The sequence below is a fragment of the Vombatus ursinus genome, unplaced genomic scaffold (genome assembly GCF_900497805.2).
Source record: "Vombatus ursinus unplaced genomic scaffold, bare-nosed wombat genome assembly UNPS02014768.1, whole genome shotgun sequence".
Taxonomy (NCBI): Eukaryota; Metazoa; Chordata; class Mammalia; order Diprotodontia; family Vombatidae; genus Vombatus; species Vombatus ursinus.
The window spans coordinates 22,950,215-22,968,553 of NW_020954546.1; the positions used below are offsets into that span (position 1 = coordinate 22,950,215).

An 18,339-nucleotide genomic window follows, 5' to 3' on the forward strand; every position below is an offset into this window, starting at 1 on the left:
TCCCTCTTGCTGTGCTGTGGAGCTCGGCTCTTCTGGGAGAGTGGCTTCCCTTCTTGGCTTCTTCTGCCTTCCAGAAGGGGAACGGAGGAAGGCCTAGGAAGGCCCTGGGTAGCTGAGCCCCACCTCTCCTCCCCCATCCCCTCGTGCCTCTGCAGGTTAACATGGGTCTCCTTGGGGTCAGCCTGCTGGGCTTCTGCCTGCCTCTTTACCTGATCTTCTACCGGCGACAGCTGCAGAGGCAGCTGGACCAGAAGAGAGAGGACGAGAAGCTCTTCCTGAAGATCAACGGTACCCCCAATCAGGAGGCCTTCGTGTAGGCCCTCCCACGCTTCACTCCACGGGCTCCTCCCCCACTTGGACCATGGCTGCCTTTGGCCCCCTAGCCCGGCTGGGCCCCCAGAGCACACGTCTCCTGTCACCCTGCCTCTGCCCCCGTCCACTCTGGCACTCTTGGGATTCTACGTCAGAAGCTGTTTGCAGCTCGGGCTGTGGTCCCCTGCTCGGGGGCCCTCTGGCCCTCCACCAGGAGCTGGGATGGGGTGGGATGGATGCTGAGGGCCTGAGACAGCAGCACCCGGGGCTGGACTGATGGCCTCCTCCTTGTTAGGATAAGCCTACCTGGTCTTTCTGGCCAGAGCTGCTGAGGAGCTGGGTCCCCGCTGGGGCTGGTACTGCCCCCTGCCCACCTTCCAGCTCCCTCCCTGTGCTCCTGGAGGACCGGTCTGTTGGCTCTCGGCTGTCTGCCACGACAGACTGACGAGGACGATATTGTGGGATTGACACCACCCTCGGATGCCCAGTGGGCCCCCTTTCCTGAGTTTTTGGGTAACGCCTCTTTCGCCAAATTCGAGGAGTGGGCTGTCCTCCCTGTGCCCATGAGCCAAGCCAGCTGCTCCCTCTGCTGCATGCCAACACAGACTGTCTGCCCACGGAGGGGAGGCTTTCCACGCTGGTCCACTCTACTCAGACCCAGAGACACACACCTCCTGGCCTGGTGGCACCCAGACAGCCATCACCCAAGAAAGCTGTGTGAGGAAGGAAGGCCCCTCTTGTCATTGTTGGTGCTAACCCCCTTGTGATTCTCCTTGCCCTACGTCCCCCCCCGCAGAGTCTCTGCTATCATGTGCATGTGGGACCCCGTCACCTCATCCTGCTGTGTCCCTGCTGGCCAGGACAGAGGGAGTGGCCTTGCTCTGAGACTGGGGCGAAGGTCAGGGGACAGGAGGCGAGAGCTCAGAGGGAGCCTCAGAGCCCTGACAAAGTCATCCCCGACCCTCTTCCTTGGAGGGCACTTGGGTGGGTGGGGCCTCGCTGGGCAGCCCTGGGCAGGGTCCAGTTGCAGCCTGGATGGCGTTTTGGGGTGGGGGAGGAGAATGAAGGGAGGTGCCTGTTGGACTCCCAGATTCTTTGGGGGAGGGGGGAAGAATCGTGTGTTTGGATTGTGGAGTTGTGCGAGTGTGTGCCTGGGTGTGTGTGTTTAGGACCAGATCCCCGGGGCTGGTCTGGGTGAGACTGAGTGATGCAGCTGCAGGTCCGCAGCGCCCCCTGGCGTTAGGCTTTCCAAAGCCGGCCTGGCCCTTTATGGGATGCAGGGACCCCTCTCGGCCTGGCCCTCCAGCTGAGAGGTGGGGGCAGGCGCTGCTCTTGGGGTTTCGGCCCAACATGTGGCCTCAGCGTGCTCACCTGCAGCACCCATCAGGTGAGGCTTCCTAGTAGGTGTAAAGGTGGTGTGGGCTTGGGATTTTTTTTTTGTTTGTCTTATTTTAAAGTTTTCTCAAACTTCTTTTTTTATTATAAAGCAATAAATGCCTCTTCCTTGTAGTCAAGGAAATCTGTGTTTGCATGTGCCAGTGAAGCTGGACGTGGAAGCTTGGGGCTTGGTACAGAAAATCTGAGAAGCGCGAGCTCCTCTCAGATTGCCCCATTCCATCCTGGAGGACCACAGATTCCAGTGGAGAAAAGGGTCTGTCTCTGTCCACTCTACCTGTGCTGGAAGGGGTGGAGGCCAGACACAGAGAGTGCTTTGTGGCTAAAGGCCCAAGCCTAGCCCAGCCCAACAGGAACCGAAACCAGTGGAGCAGGGTCAGAACCAGGCCATCCTAGGCTCACTTTTGGCAGCCCATGCAAGCCTTGGGTCCCCTCAGGTCCTTGAGAACTCCAGAGAAATGGGTCACTTAGGTTTCTCTTTCTTCCTCGATAGGTTCCCACTGTTGATCAGAAAGACTGGGGGTGACTCCTGAGTTAAATGCATCTTGGATCTATGATCTAGGCCTAGGAACTTGAGAAACAGTGAGCTATAGCAGAAAGAAGCACTACCTTGGTGGAGTCAGAAGAGCCAAGATCTGATCCCGGGTCTGCCTTTATTTAGCTGTGTGACCTCAGACAACCACTCAGTTCTCTGGGCTGCATTCTTTTTTTTTTTTTTTTTTTCATCAGTAGAAAAAGAGGTTGTTGGACTAGATAAATTCCAGGCTCCCTTCTGGATGTCTGAGGGGCTGCTGACTGTGGGAACAAGAATGCAGGTCTGGAATCAGAATGGGAAGGGCTGGGGAGGAAACCACATTAGGACTTGAGGAACTTTGTTGTGGTTAGGGGGGGTGGGAGGGGAGCAGAGGGGAGTAAAAAAAAAAGTAACAGTGGTACATGTCAGAAAAAAGGGGCCTCCCTAAGAGTCATGGGATTTTGGGTTTAGAGAGCCAGAAGGGAGCTTAGGAACTGTGAAGTCTAACTCCCCCCCCCCCCCCCCCATTTTACAGATGAGCAAACTGAGGAACAGAAGAGGTTTTAAGTGACTTGCCCAGGGTCAAAGAGCTAGGAAGGGTGGGTGGTAAAATTTGAACTCAGGCCATCTGGACTCCAAGCACCACCCAGTTGCTTCCAACAAGTGAGAAGGTATTGCCCACCAAGCTGGAGGCACCTGGCGGGAGAGGGGAGACCATGATGCCAACATTCACCCACTTGCTGTAAGTCCCAGCACAAACAAGTCGCAGGATTTGATGTGCTCAGGACTTTGCCCAAGGGAGCAAGTGCCACCTACCATCTTAGACTGTTGTCAGGGACTCTTTTCTTATGTCCTGGTGTGGTGGAAATAGCGTTGGACTTGGAGCTAGAGGAAGTGGGTTCACGTCACGACTTTGCTATTTACCCTATGTGAATGTCATTGGTTAAATCACTGATCTGAGCCTCGAGTTGTCCATAGAATGAGGGGTTAGACCAGATGGATTCTAGGGTCCCTTCTGGCTCGGGGTTTATGATTCTGCGCCCAGTTGTCTGGCCATTCGCATCTTGCCATCTAACAACAGTAAAAACCAGTCAAAAAAAAAAAAAAACAGTTGACTGGTGGTAATGGCTCAGCCAGTCAAGACATTGGTTCAAGAAGGAGAAGGGATGGTTTCCCCTACAAATTCAAATTGGTTTTACTTATATGCCTCATAATTACTGCATACACCCCCCCCTTATATTTTCCAAGGCACTTCCATTTTTTTTTAAAGGAAACTTTATTCTGAATGAGGTTTTGCAAAAAGAAGAGTTTTTGTTAGACTGCACTTTTGATCAAAATACGGTTATGGAATTCCTGATTTCCTGGGATCTTGTTGGTACCAAATGCCTGCATATGCCTTATGTGTTTTGGTTGGGGATTGGGGTTGGCATTTTATGGAATCTTCAAGGATTGTGAGACTGAGTAACCAAATGAAACCCTTGAAATGCCTCCCTATTCTCTCAGTCTAACCCTGTGCTAGCCTCATTTTTTTTTTAAAAAAGGCAAAAAACAAACAAAAAAAACCAAACCCAATGTTTTGTAGATGCTTTTTAAAAATAAGCATCATTTTCATTTCCCAAGAATTCCACATCCCTCATTTGGATCCTTCCTTGTAGCTGCAAAGTACAGGTAAGCAAAACAAATCAACACATTGGCCGTGTCAGAAAAATGTACGTTTCACTTGTATGTAGACCCTCACCTCTCTGCCAGCCAAACTCCTAAATAAGGGAAGTCTGCACGAGCCTTATTTTTCAGATCCTTACACTTTGGTTTCCATCCCCACACTTGATGTAGTTCTCTCCAGGATTGCTGACGACCTTCTCTCTGTAGCCAAAGGCCTTTTTCCACCCTTGTCCTTCTTCATCTCTGTGGTAGTTTGTACTGTGAACACCACCTCTCCTTGATCAGTGTCTCCTCCTTCTCTGACCACTCCTTCTCCTGTCTTTTTGTTAACTTCTCATCTCTTTCTGGCCCCTGAAGGGTGAATGTTTCTCAAGGTTCTGTCCTAGGCCCTCTTACTTACTCTTTTCTCTCCCACTTGACCCCAGTTATGAGCTCTCTGCAGATGTTTGGGTTTAGTATTTCCAGTTCTCTTATGGGTATCTCCACTTGAGTGTCTCACCAGCACCTTAAATTGACATGTCCAAGCTCCAACTCATTCTCCTCCCGAGAAAATAAAACCAAACCCTTTTTAGAATCTTGAGCTAACCTTCACTCTTTTTTCTCTCCCCTCGCTCCAAGTCGGTTGCCAAGCCCTACCATTCATTCATTGTTGTTGTTGACTTGTTTTAGTTGTCTCTGACTCTTCGCTACCTCATTTGGGGTTTTCTTGGCAGAGGTACTGGAGTGGTTTGCCATTTCCTTTTCCATCACATTTTACAGAGGAGGAAACTGAGGCAGACAAGGTGAAGTGACTTGCCCAGGGTCACACAGCTAGTAGGTGTCTGAGGCCACATTTGAACTCGGGTCTTTCTGACTCCAGGCCTGGCTCTCTATCTGCTACGTTTATTCATACCTCCATAATATCTCTTGAAAAAGGCCCTTCCACTTCAAACTCCCCCCCCTTCAGGCTAATGAAGTCTTCCTGTCTTCATTCCATCCCTTTTCCAATCTGAGCTCGGCACCATTTCCCAAGGAACCTCCCAAATGCACCATTATGACTCACTCCTCAGTGGAAGAAGCATAGATGCTGTAATCTGAGGGCCTGGATTCAAATCCAGGCTCTACCACAGTTAGTACCTGTGTGACCTTGGCCAAATCAACCAACCTCTTCCGGCCTTAGTTTCCTTAGCTGTAAAGTGAGGGGGTTAGACTGTGGATTCTGAAGTCATTTCTAGATGCTGCTACTCAAAGAGAAGCATTGATGGCGCCCTGTTGCCTACCAAATAAAGTATAAACTGGTTCTGGCATTCAAAGCTCTCCACAATCTGACTTGCACCTACTTAAATTTTTTTCTTTTAATTTTTTTCTCAAATGTGAAGGCAATTTTTAGCATTCATTTTTTAAAAATTTGAGTTCCTAATTCTTTTCCTCCCTCCCCTCACCCTTCCCTGAGATAGCAAGCAATTTGATATAAGTATGTGTATACATGTGCAGTCATGGAAAACATATTTCCGTATTAGTCATGTTATGAAAGGAGACACAGACCAAAAAAGAAGGAACACACAAAAAATAAAGTAAAAAAGTATGCTTTGATCTATATTCAGACTCCATCAGTCTTTCTCCGGAGGTGGATAGCATTTTTTGTTGTGAGTCCTAAATTGTCATGAGTCATTGTATTGCCGAGAATAGCAAAGTCTTTCACAATTGATCATTATACAATATTGCTATTATTGTATAAAGTTTTCTCCTGGTTCTGCTCACTTTGCATCAGTTCATATAAGTCTTCCCAGGTTTTCCTGAAACCATCCTGCTCATTATTTCTTTTTTTGGGGGGGGGGGTAGTCATTTAAATGAAAATCATTTATTCAGAATCCACTTTGGTCATTAAAACAGCGAGAATAAGTCAAAGAATCATAGACTGGTAGAGCTGGAGATCTCAAAGATCCTGTAATCCAACCTCATTTTTCAGATGAAGAAACTGAAGAGTTGGAGGAGGGTGTTGTTATTTCGTCATTTTGCAATTGTGTCCAACTCTTACACACACTCACAGTCATGTGAAAAAAAAATCAGAACAAAAGGGGAAAACCATGGGAGAGAAAACAAAAACCGAAAGTGAAAATAGTCTGCTTTGATCTGCATTCAGACTCCATAGTTCTTTCTTTGGATGTGGATAGCATTTTCCATCACAAAGCCTTTGGAGATGTCTTAGTTAGATCTTTATGTTGCTGAGAAGAGCTAAGTCAATCATAGTTGATCATCACACAGTGTTGCTGTTACTATGTACAGTGTTCTCCTGGTTTTGCTCACTTCAGTCAGCATCAGACCATACAAGTCTTTCCAGGTTTTTCTGAAGTCAGCCTGTTCACTGTTTCTTATAGCATAATAGTATTCCATTACATTCATGTACCACAACAATCAGCCATTCCGCAGATGATGGCATCCCCTCAGTTTCCAATTCTTTGCCACCACAAAAAGGGCTGCTATAAATATTTTTGTAGATGTGGTCTTTTTTCCTTTTTTTTTAAAAAAATCTCTTTGGGATACAGCCCTAGTAGTGGTAGTATTGCTGGATCAAAGGATATGCACAGTTTTCCAGTCCTTTGGACATAGTTCTGAATTGTTCTCCAGAATGGCTGGGTCAGCTCACAACTCCACCAACAGTTGCATCTTTTTTTTTGAGCTTTACCTCATACATGTTTCTACCTGCCAGACTTTTCCCTATTCCCATCTTCCTCTCTCCCATCTCTGTTGTTTTGCTCATACCAGCTGCCATACCTGAAATGAACCACTGCCACCATCCCCGCATACTTGTATCCAACCATTGTTATCCTTCCTTCAAGGCCCAATGGAGATGCCACTTCCTCCATGAAGCCTTCCCTGACATCATCTTCCCCACCCCACTCCCTTTCCACTGCTCTGTGAAATTTATTTTTTCTGCCTCATATTTCTAATTAACCTTTACTTGGACCTGTCCTTTGTACTTATATTATTCCCCTTGGTATTGTGAGTATTTATATAGTCGTCCTTCCCCGAATTAGATTAAGTTGTGTTTTTGAGAGCAGAGCCTGTGTTCTCTCTATGTGTCCATGGTCCCTAGCACAGTGCCTATGCTCTTAGTAGGTACTTCATATTTGTTTGTTGGTTTCAACTGTATAGTGATAGAGACTTTGAGTTCATTGTATTAAAATTTAACTTAGAAACTTGTTGCTATCTGACAGCTAGTACTTCTATAAGGCCTTAAAAATGACAAAGCACTTACCTTACTGTGGCCTTGTGAGGTAGATCCTATAAGTATCACATCTCCATTTTATAGATGTGCAAATTGAAGCTTAGAAGCTCAGTAACTTGACCAGCACTTAGCATAGTGCGTGACACTTAGTACATGCTTGATAAGTGTGTATTGACTGACTGACTGACTGACCAGGCTCACATAGTTGAGTCTCACTCAAGGTTAAGTGCTGCTGCTTTGATACTGAGGAGGGTACATGGGATAGTGTGAGTTCTTTGTGGGCCCAGCACCTGCCTGACACCTAATGGACAAGCGATGGTTAAATGCTTATTGATTGGTTTAAAAAATGATAGAAACCAGGGGCAGCTAGGTGGTACAGTGGATAGAGCACTGGCCCTGAAGTCAGGAGGACCTGAGTTCAAATCCGGCCTCAGACCAAACACTTGACACTTACTAGCTGTGTGACCCTGGGCAAGTCACTTAACCCCAGTTGCCTAAGGGAGAAAAAAAAAAAGATAGAAACCCAGCAGAGTACCATTAGTGTTTGAACTGGGAGTCAGGCCAGGGGCAAAGACTGTTAGGGGCCTTTGGGAGCTGGGTCAAAGGGGAGGAGCTGAGGGGACCAAGCTGGCAGGCAAGTGGGCAGTTGGGGGTCGGTCAGGCCTTCACAGAGAAGTGCAGGGAGCCTGTCAGAGGGTGGCAAAGGTGGCTTCCACTCAGCTGGTAGCCGTCCCCTGCCCCTCTGAAGGAACCAGGTCCTTCAGGCTGGACAGTTGCTAGTGAGCCTCTCGCGTGTCCCCACCAAACTTCCTTTGCTTCCCATCCAGCAGAGTGAATATGCCTGGGAACAACTTCTCCCTTCCCCCCACAGCCCTGGAAGTCAGGCCTTAGTTCCCCTGCCCCTCCTTAGGGCAGTTTAGATCAACAGTGAACGTCTCCCAGGGCCTCCCTTCCCTTTTCTGAGGCCCAAGGTCAAGGCTTCTGAACAGGAAGCTGCAGCAGCCTCAGGAAGGATGTAACCAGGAAAGGGAGTGGAGTCCCTATGATTTCTGATCCTGCTTGCCAGTGACTTGGGTTGTGCCCAAGCCAGAGCCCCCCCGTAGGGCTATTGCACTGTGACCAGGGGCTTTTCCTCAAGTGGGGCACCTTGCCTGGCCTGGCCTCGATCCTGAGGCAGAGGGAAGGTCTGTGGGGGGGGGGGGGGGGGGCCCGGGGGGGGAGCAGGCCTCCCGGGGACCGGGGGGGGGGGGGGGGGGGGCTGTGTAATTCTGGAAGAGGGAGTGTGGTCAGTGTTCTCGGGAAGCTGGGAGAGGCCACAGGAAACAGGCCCTGAGAAGTCAAGGCCCACTGTGGCCCTGACCTGCTGGCCCCATCATCAGGTTTCTCTGGGAGAGAAAAAAAAGAAGCAGGTGGGTTTGTCCACAGCTGCTCATTGACTTTTTCCCTCCCGGTTACTTTTAAATCTGTTAAGCTGTGAGGCACTAGGCTGGACTTCCAACTTTAGTAGTTGGAAGAAGCACATCGCACCTTAAAATGTACAAAGCACTGTCCTTTGGGGTGCCTGAAGAGGGGCCTCCCTGCACGTAGGCAGCTCAGCACTTTGGAGGTCTCCAGTGTTAGCGCCACCAGGGCCCCGTGAGCCGTCAAGGGCCCCATCTAGGGCAGCTAGTCAGTCTGTGTCCAAAGAGGAGCAGGAGGCAGGTCTTTCGGGTTTTGAGGGTTTTTTCTCCCCCCAGCCTTGAATTTCTCTTTTAGGAGCCTTAGCAACAACCCAGTGGGGTTACCCAAGCATGATCTCCATTTTGCAGAAGAGGAATTGAGAGGTTTAGTGTTTCTAGTGTCCCAGGCAGGATTTGAACCCAGTTCTTAACTGCCTCCGAGTCTGGGCCTCTCCATAAAACCCTACTTCCTCCCCAAGCCTTGTAATTTGCAGTGGCCTCCTCCTTGTGCCCACAGTAATCAGGGGAGCCTTGCTTTCTAGCTCAGTGTCAAGGATGTTGTGAGAGCCTTTAAACGGCGGCAAAATGGTCCAGGTACTCCTGAAACAATTGCTGCTTCTTTCCTTTCCTTTCTTCCCTGCCTACCTCTTTCCAGCATTAGCATCATCAAAAAATCATTATGATTTATTGAGAAGCAATATAGTGTGGTCCAAAGGGCTGTGGATTTGAAGTGGAGAGAGCCCCTGGTTTTAACTCATATTGTTGCCATGAGCTGTCAGCCAAAAAACTTTTAGTGAGCACCCACCATGTGTCAGGCATTGTGCGAAGTGCTGGGGGTACAAAGAAAGGCAAAAGGCCCTGCTCTCCAGAACTAACCAGTGAGGGAGACAAAGCACAAACGGTTATGTACAAACAAGCTATGTGCAGGATAAGGAGGAAATGATGGAGAGAGGGAAGGCCCCGGAGTGATGAGGGGGGAGGGAAGGTTTCTGGTAGAAGGTGGGCTTTGAGTTGGGGCTTAAAGGAAGCCGGGGAAGTGTGTAGGCCGAGATGAGGAAGGAAGGCATTCCAGCCAGAGAAAATGCCTGGAGCTATCCTGAGTGAATTATTTAGCCTCCAAGCCTCAGTTTCCTTATCTGTAGAATAGTGTTACCTATACTAATGGCCCTCTCAGGGTTTTTGTGCTGATAAAATAAGATCTTGTATGTGAAACACTTTGCAAACCTTCAAGTGTTACTATTTATTATGCTTTTAGTGGTGAGGGAACCCCAGTGAGCATTCTGAACAGAGCCCTGGCCCCGGCCCTGCCCTGTAGGAGGCATTTCAGCCAGGACAGATTCCTGGTAGGGAAACAGTGACCTTGGACCTTCATCCCAGGGCATTCTGGGTGCACTTAGACAGTGACCCAGATTCCCCTGCCCCCCTTAGTAGAGGCTTCAGGAATGACTGGCCACAATGTCCTCATTGAGTAGCTAATGGTTTAGTGATGAACCTTTCTGGGCTCAAGCCTATCTGGGCCGGCCTTGAGCAGATCCTCACCCCGTCTAGCTCTGGGTCTGTATTCAAAGCCTTCTGTCCAGCCGAGTGGAACTGGCAAGGGCCTGGACTCTTACTGGCATAGCCTTGGTTTGCCCTGGATCTCTGCCCCACCATGATGAGACGTTGGAGAAGGACCGGGGGGAGCATGAGAACAGGAAGACAGAAATCACGGAAATCAGGAAAGAGCTCCCAACATCTGCAAGTCAGGATATGGTGCAGTGGAGAGCAAGGGCAGATGTGCAGGCGGGTAGAGATGCCCCCCCCCCCGGGGGAGCACAGCAGGGGGCTGCCCCCAAAAAGGCGAAGAGACCAAGGAAGGCATCTGGGAGAGAAGGAATGCCAGCAGCTGTTTGGTGGGTCCCATTCACTCTCCTGGGGAAGGTGAGCAAGTGGTGGGCTTCTGTGTGTCATCCGTATGTGAACATACGTGTGTGCGTGTCCACATGTGAGTGCCTTAGGATAAGAGCTGAGCTCAAAAGTATGTTCTGTTCAATTTACTTCTTCAGATGGACAAGTTAGTGAGCAGAACAAGACTGGGGAGGTCGGGGCCTAGAGACGGCCGCGTGGTGGTGTATGGCGGGACGAGATTGCCAGCAGTAGTCTGAGAAGGCACGTTTGGACTGGGCCGGGGTTCTCTGGAAGCCCAGCGTCGGCCTCAGCCTAGGGACACGTGATTCTGGGCTGATTGCTAGAAGCTGAAGCCTGGGAGCAGGCAGCAGCTCTCCTGCATAGAAGCCTTTGAAGACCTGCTGCAGTCTCCCCAGGTACATAGCCTGACTCACCTGCCTTTTGGCTCTGTCTCCCCACAGCATGCTGACATCTCACCCCCTCCATTCGGCTAAATAATTGTCACCAATAAACCTGCCTTCGTGGCCTCTGGGACTAGTGTCTGCCTCTGTGTGGTACCTCTTGTGGCCAAGCTCTGTGAACCGGGTGGCTCAGACTGCGATTGAAGGACTGAGGGAGGGTGGCTCTCCTCTCCCCGCCTCCCTGCTCCTCCCCTCCAGCCCAAGACGAGCTTCAGAAAGCACCAAGGAGAGACCTGAGGAGCTCCCCTTCCCTTCTAGTCACAATCCCAACTCGGGTGTCCTCTGACCAAAGCCAGGCCATCGCAAAATGGGGGAATGGGTGGGGGCACTTTGTCTGGGAAGACCACCCATCTCTCCTCCTCATGCCCTTAAGGTATTATTGCCCCTTGGTATAGATCAGGGGTTTTCAATCTGGGGCCCACACCCCACCCCCCAAGAGGTCTAAGGATGGTTTTCAGGGGTATCTATGAACTGGGATGGGAAAAATACCTTATTTTCCCTAACTTTTGTTTTGTAATCATGTATTTAGGTGGCACAGTGGATAAGAGTACCAGGCCCGGAGTTAGTTAGACTCATCTTCCTGAGTTCTAATAAAACAGCCTTAGACTCTTTCTAGCTGTGTGACTCTGGGCAAGTCACTTCACCCTGTTTGCCTTAGTTTCCTCATCTATGAAATGAGCTGGAGAAAGAAACAGCAAACCACCCCAATATCTGTCAAGAAAACCCCAAATGGGGTCATGGAGTCAGATACAACTGAAAAATGATGTGACAACAAAAAATAACGTGATTCTGAGAAGGGGTCCATCCATAGGCTTTACCAACTTGCCAACGGGGGCCATGGCACACAAAAAGTTAAGGATCCCTGATTTAGGTATCACAGGAACACAAAGGAATACTGCCAACACAAACAATCTACTTGTAATTTAGAGGCCCCTGAAGCCCAAGGACTCGCCCAGGGTCACCTAGGTGTTAGCAATAAGACTGGAACCCAGGTCTTCTCGCCACCCAGTCCAGTGCTCTACCCACTAGGCAGCACCGCTTCATGCCTCTTGGTCAATGTGCTTTGATGATAGCGGCCCTTTGGGTGGCCTTTTTCAGCCTTACATCCCTGCTCTCCTTTGATCCTCCCAACCCTGTGAAGTAGGCACTCAGGGTGTAATTACCTATCTTTTGTAGATTACAGAACTCTCAAGAGACATGGGAGGGGGCTGAGCGGAAAAAACCGTAGGCCCTGAATCAGAGGCCTGGGTGGGAATCCCTCACCACCTGGTTGCTACCTGTGTGACCTTGGACCAATCCCAACCTCCCTGGGCTCTCACTTTTTTCATTTGTAAAATGAGGGCATTGGGCTGCTAAGGTCGCTTCTGGCCTTTAAATCTCCATTCCTGTGTCTTGGTGCTGATCACACAGCTCAGGAGGATCCGTAGTGTGATTCGAACCCGGCTCTCTCAGTTCCAAAGGCAGCAGTGTCCCTCCCATCAGGTTGCCCCTCAAAGATGGATAAGATGCCTGAGGGTTTCCTCCAGCCCCTCCCCCAGGCCTCCCCTAATAGGACACTTTGGAAGCCTGAAAAGCTTCGTAGACCAAAAGAATAGATTTTTTAATAGATTTAAGATACCCTAACAACAATTTTTCTAAGCAGAAGGACCTCAGTTTCCTTATTTGTCAAAATGAGGTCATTGGATTAGATTCAATCCAATCCAACAAGCATTTGTTAAATGCCTACCATGTGCAATGCACTGTGCTAGATATACCAAGATGAAACACTCCCTACCCTCATGGAGCTTCCATTCTACTGGAGGTAGCCCTCCCCAATACATATGTAAATGTTTAAATAGAGGAGGGATCATTTGAGGAGGCAAGGTGTTGGCAGCTAAGTGATGCTGTGGATAGAGTGCAGGACCTAGAGTCAGGAGGACTCATCTTCCTGAGTTCAAATCCTGCCTCAGACACTAGCTGTGTGACCCTGGGCAAGTCTCTTAAACCTGTTTGCCTCAGTTTCCTCATCTGTAAAATGAACTGGAGAAGGAAATAGCAAACCCCTCCAGTATCTCTGGCAAGAAAACCCCAAATGGGTTCATGAGGAGTGGGACACAACAACAAACATTGGCTGAGCTTTGAAAGAGGCTTGGCTTTCCCAAAGGCAGAAATGAATAAGGAGTGAACGAATTCCAGGCGTGGGAAAGTGCCTGCCCTGATGGGGGAGGATGGGGAAGAGAAAGCCAATGCCAGGTTCAGGGAACAGCCTGTGGGTCAGGTTGCCTGGAACCTAGATGATACAATCATAGATTTAGGGTCAGTACAGACTTCAGAGATCATTCATTTTACAGAAGGGGAAACTGAGGGTCAAAGGGGGAAGGGTTTGCTCAAGGCCATAAAGGGGGTAAGTGGCTTCCCTTTACCAAGCCAAGGGTGTGTGCTAGAGCCAGCTTGGACTGATTTGGGAGAGCTGGTTGTTAAATTTTCAATGTATTTGCATCTTGAAAATCTGCAAACACTTCAAATTGGGGCTTAATTTATTGTTTTTGTTGACAGTCTAGACTTAAGAAAGTAATGGAGAAAATGTTGCCAATTCAGATTAAGTTTCAAAGGAGACCCCCCCCCCACCTGGTTGTTAAACATTTACGAGTAGATCCCTGCCCATAATCCTGGTTGTTAAACATTTACCAGCATACCCCTGCCCATCATCCTTTTTGATTTTTCTTTGAATGGGGGGAGTTACAAATGGGAAGACCTCCTATTATTCATCTCTTAACTTTGTACACTCCTTGCTAGTAGTGAGGGGGTAAGTTAATGATCAACAAAGGATAAAAAGGCTGTTTTTGATCTTTCTGGACTCAATTCAACAAAATCTTACTGAACCTCCACAACCCATCCCCCATCCTCCACCCCAACTGCGCCTTTTCCCTGGCTGTGTTCCACCCCCATCCCCTCCCCCCTACACTACTCTCCTTCCTCACCTCCACAACCTGGCCTCCCTGGCTGCCCTAAACATCCCAATTCTGCCTCTAAAGGGGGCCCTCTGTAGACCTCTCAATGCCAGTGCCTCCCCTCAGAGATCACTTCCCATTTGTGCTCTATGTCTCTCGTGTCTACAGACTTCTTTGCATGTCATCTCCCCTATTAGAATGTGAACTTCTTAAGGCCAGGGGTCATGTTTTCACCTTTCTATGTGTCTCCAGCCTGGGACTTGGCGAGTACCTAATGAGTGCTTGTTGGCTGATTGACTAAGCGTCTCCTCATGAGAAGCATAGGATGTGAAGACAGTAACCTAACAACACCTGCCTTCCAGGTTCTTCCATTCTTCTAGGTTGAGTCTGTTAATTCTGAAAGCCCACTCTCTATCCTAGGCCCACTACGCTCAGAAGAAGACTGAGCAGGGAGACTGCTGGGGAAATGAGTGTCCAGTTTCAGGGACACCAGTGAGTCACAAGAAGCTGTACCCTGGCTGTCCCTGCTCCTGTCTGAGCTGTGGCTCGGTGGTGGAGAGACCCTAAGAACTCACCCAATGGAAAGCTAGGAACTGGTCCAACCATTCTGGAAAGCAATTTCCAGTGGAATGACACCGAGAGAGTGTGACGTACTCAAGACACAGAATGAGACATACACTTTGGACATGGCCAACATGGGGATTTGTTTCTCTGGACTGTGCGTATTTGTTGCAAGGACTGGGTGTTATTTTTTTAAAAATTCTTAAGAAGCAGCTGGGAAGAAGAGGGCGATGGGAGACAGGGTTGCAAAAAGAAAAAAGAAAGAGAAAGAAGGAAAAGGAAAAGAAAGAGAAGAGGGCCATTGAAGCATTCGTTTAAAATGAATGGAAGAGTGGCAGCTAAGTGGCACAGCGGATAGGGTACTAGACCTGGAGTCAGGAGGACCTGAGTTCAAATCCAGCCTCAGACACATAATACGCCCTGGCTGTGTGACCCTGGGCAAGTCACTTAACCCTGATTGCCTGATAAAATGAAGGGAATAGAAGTAAGGTCAGAAAGAATTCCACCCAAGCAGGACAGCTTTGAAAGTAACATTTTGAATTTATTATATACTTGAAAAGAAAAGCAATCTCGACATGATGGAGATTTGTAGTATCATGTATAATCCTCTTCCTCTGTCTCACTAGATATATGACAACATTCACTTTATTTGGTGTTTGTTAAATTCAGAATTAAAAAAATAAAGTGTTTTGCAAACCTTAAAAAAAAAATCCACTAAGAAAATGACTTCAATGTCCACATCCTTTGACTCAGAGATCTCAATGTCAGCCATATGCCCAAAAGAAGGCAAAGACAGAAAGGCCTTCTATTACCTAAAATAGGACACCTTTCGTAATGGCAAAGAACTGGAAACAAAGCAGATGCCCATCAAATATGGAATGGCTAAACAACTGTGGGATATGAATGTCATAGACTGTGCTGTAAGAGACAGTGAATCCAATGAATGCAAAGAAGTTGGAGACGTCTGAACCGCTGCAAAGGAAGTCAGCAGAACAGGGAAATGATATGCACCATGACTGTGACAACGGAAATGGAAGGAAAGCCACCACCCAGAATGAATGCCATGATTATAATGGCCATGGCTGACCCTGAAAAAGTGATATGAGAATGGGGGTGGGGAGTGCTGTGTGATTGCAACATGGAGCACACTGCTGGCATTGGTCAGTGTGGGGGCTGGATTTGCTGAATTGCTCACCCCTCTCCCCTTTTGGGGAGATCTTTGCTTTAGGATGGAGGCAGATTTATTAGAAAATGAAGGTAATGTGAAAAGCAGAAGGCATCCGGAGAAAACAAAAACTCAAAGCTGTCCTTCAGTCTTTAGTGAGAGGAAAAGTCAGGGTCTGGATCAGAGCAGGATGGACTGAAAGAAACTCAGAGAAAGAAAATTCCTCTTCCCCTGTAGATTTCCCTGCTTAGCAGCTTAGCCTATCATCAGAACTGAAGCTTTGGGCTCTTTATCATCCCAGATAAGCAGCTAATCAGAAAAAAAAAAAAAAAGAAAGAAAGGGAGATGTGAGGAAGTGATACAGTGACCCAAACTGACCTAGGCTCAGTTCCTCAAAGGGAACAGTGATATGGACATTACATGGACGGAAATAAGGGGCCTGATCCCTTCCACTTTTATATCCTCTGACAAATCCCACCTTAGGTAGGTGACCACCTATTTCATCTATGTATAAAGCCAACCCAGCCTCTCAATCTGGGCACACATATTTATGGCTTTATGGGTGAGAGTTTTGGATGTTGAGTCAGAAGATTTGTGTTCAATTCCTGACTTATATGCATCCTAGCTGTGTAACCCTGGGCAAGTCAGTTAACCTCTCCGAGATTCCGTTTCCTCATCTGTCAGAAGGGGGATGATAATATTTGTGCTGTTTTGTACCTTTCAATGTGATTGTGAGGCAAGTGCTTTGTAAACCTTAAAGTCTTTAAGACTGAGGGTCATTGTTTTGGGGTGAGCTTAATAAATGCTTTTGTTGTTCATTTTAAAAATGTGTTGCTTGGAAGGATATGCCTGAGTAGTTGTGTGTGGGGGGGGGGGGAAGGGGGATGAATGTGTGTGAATGTGAATGTTTATATATATGTGTAGGTGTGCATTCCACGTACACACACACAGGGGCATCCCCTCCATATACTGGGACTCAGGAACAGGGAAAGACTGACACTTATTATCTTGGGTAATGACCTTAGCTAAGTCACTTCCCTTCCCTGGGTCTCAGTTTCCTCATCTATCAAGTGAAGGGGTTGCTCTAGATGGCCTCTGAGGGCCCTTCTAGCTCGAGAGTGAGGATCCCATGTGATTTGGTCCAGGCGTCTTCAGAGAATCAAGTCTCAGGGCTAGTGAGCAGCGCTTTAAGGGTTAACACAATTTAGCACAGTGGACAGCTCACCAGGCCTGGAGTCAGGAAAACTCATCTTCCTGAGTTCAAATCTCAGACACTTACTAGCTGTGTGACCCTGGGCAAGTCACTTTACCTTGTTTGCCTCAGTTTCCTCATCTGTCAAATGAGCTGGAGAAGGAAATGACAAACCTTTCCAGTATCTCTACCAAGAAAACTCCAAATGGGGTCATGAAGAGTTGAACATGACTGAAATAACTGAACAACAACAACAAAAACAGTTAAGCAGACCCTTAACACTTACTAGAGGTGAGCAGGAAGACTTACTTCCTTTTCCTGATTGGACTATTCCCATTTCTACTTCCATTGCCCTACCTACAGTGGACATTTTGTGTTCTTAGTCTCTAAGCCTATCTATAATCTGGTGGCAAGGACACCGGATTTTGATCTGAAGCCCAATGCTGTTCCTTAGTACCTGTTTGACCCTAGGCAAACGATTTCTGTCCTGTTTATTCATTTGTATGAATAAGGGGTTGTACTAATTGGCTTCTAGGATCCTTGCCAGCTCTACATCTGAGTGACTGTATATGACCTGTGCCCTACCCTGGGCTCCAGACATACCCTATCTTCTCAGTCCTGGCTCTCTGGATTCCTTCCTTTGCCAAAGTCCCAGAGGTTCTGCAGGACTGTGAAGGCTGAGGCCAGCAGGTTAGGCTATCAAGAGGCAGGGAAGTATAATGGAAAGAGCACCATTGGGTTGGTTGTTGGAAGACCTGGATTCAATTTGGACTTTGCCACGGATGAGCTGTTTGACTTTAGACCAGTCACTTCCTTTTCTGGGCCTGAGTCTCCTCTGTAAAATGAAGGGGGTGGAGTAGCTGGTTCCTAAGGCTCCTTCCAGCTCCAATGTTAGCAGTCTAAGTGTCCTGCCTTTCCCAAGCCTTCCCTTTCCTTGGGTACTTCTGAATTTCCATACTGGCCAATGGGCAGACTAGGCACAGGGCAGGGATGGCTGGTGATTTTACTGCAGGGAAGGAGTGAAAGTGCAGGAGAGGCCAGGCTGAGGGCAGGAGGGTAGGGAGCATGACCTCCAATGAACAACCAGAAGCAGAGAAGTCAGGGGGTGGGCAGTGCCTGAGATTCTGAAGAACAAAGCTCCATAAACTAGGTCATTGAGAGAGAATTAGTGAAAAAAAAAAAAACAAAAAAGCACTCAGAGAGAGAGAAAAAAAGAGCAGAGTCAGTGTCTGAGAGATACGCCAGGAGTGAAACGGTAACAACTGACATTTCGGCAGTGATAGGAAGTATGCAAAGGGCTCTCCATGTAATGTCACAGTACAGCTGCAGAGTAGATGCTACTGTAGGATTTTACATTTTACAGATGAGAAAACTGAGTTTCAGAGCAAAAGACAAATAGTAAAAGATTTAGAAAGAAGGAAATAAAGAAACAAGTTACTTGGATGAATTACCAATGACCAGTTGAGTCATTGTAGAAGTGAGGAACTGTGGGTATGGACTATGATGACTATTCAATGGCACAATCATTGAATTTCCCTTTGTTACAAGAGAGATTTTTATGGCGGTGGGGGGGGGGGCTGAAGTATTTTGGGAAATGATTCTGAGATTTAAAA

General features: G+C 48.0%; 1 protein-coding gene and 1 long non-coding RNA gene across 5 annotated transcripts in view; both read left to right on the plus strand.

Moving 5' to 3' along the window:
- The window catches only part of SLC43A2 (solute carrier family 43 member 2), a 55,344-nt gene extending 51,985 nt beyond the window's left edge, over positions 1-3,359 (plus strand). For all 4 annotated transcript variants that reach the window (XM_027862471.1, XM_027862474.1, XM_027862472.1 and 1 more), the window contains exon 14: positions 156-3,359. In XM_027862471.1, coding sequence (XP_027718272.1) covers positions 156-317 — 162 coding nt within the window. In that variant the 3' untranslated portion in view covers positions 318-3,359. The remainder of the gene's footprint in view (positions 1-155) is intronic.
- A 4,998-nt stretch (positions 3,360-8,357) lies between these two features.
- LOC114043140 lies at positions 8,358-10,955 on the plus strand. The gene is made up of 2 exons (XR_003569064.1): positions 8,358-10,450; positions 10,576-10,955. It is a non-coding gene; the product is annotated as an uncharacterized LOC114043140 (long non-coding RNA).
- Positions 10,956-18,339: the final 7,384 nt, after the last annotated feature.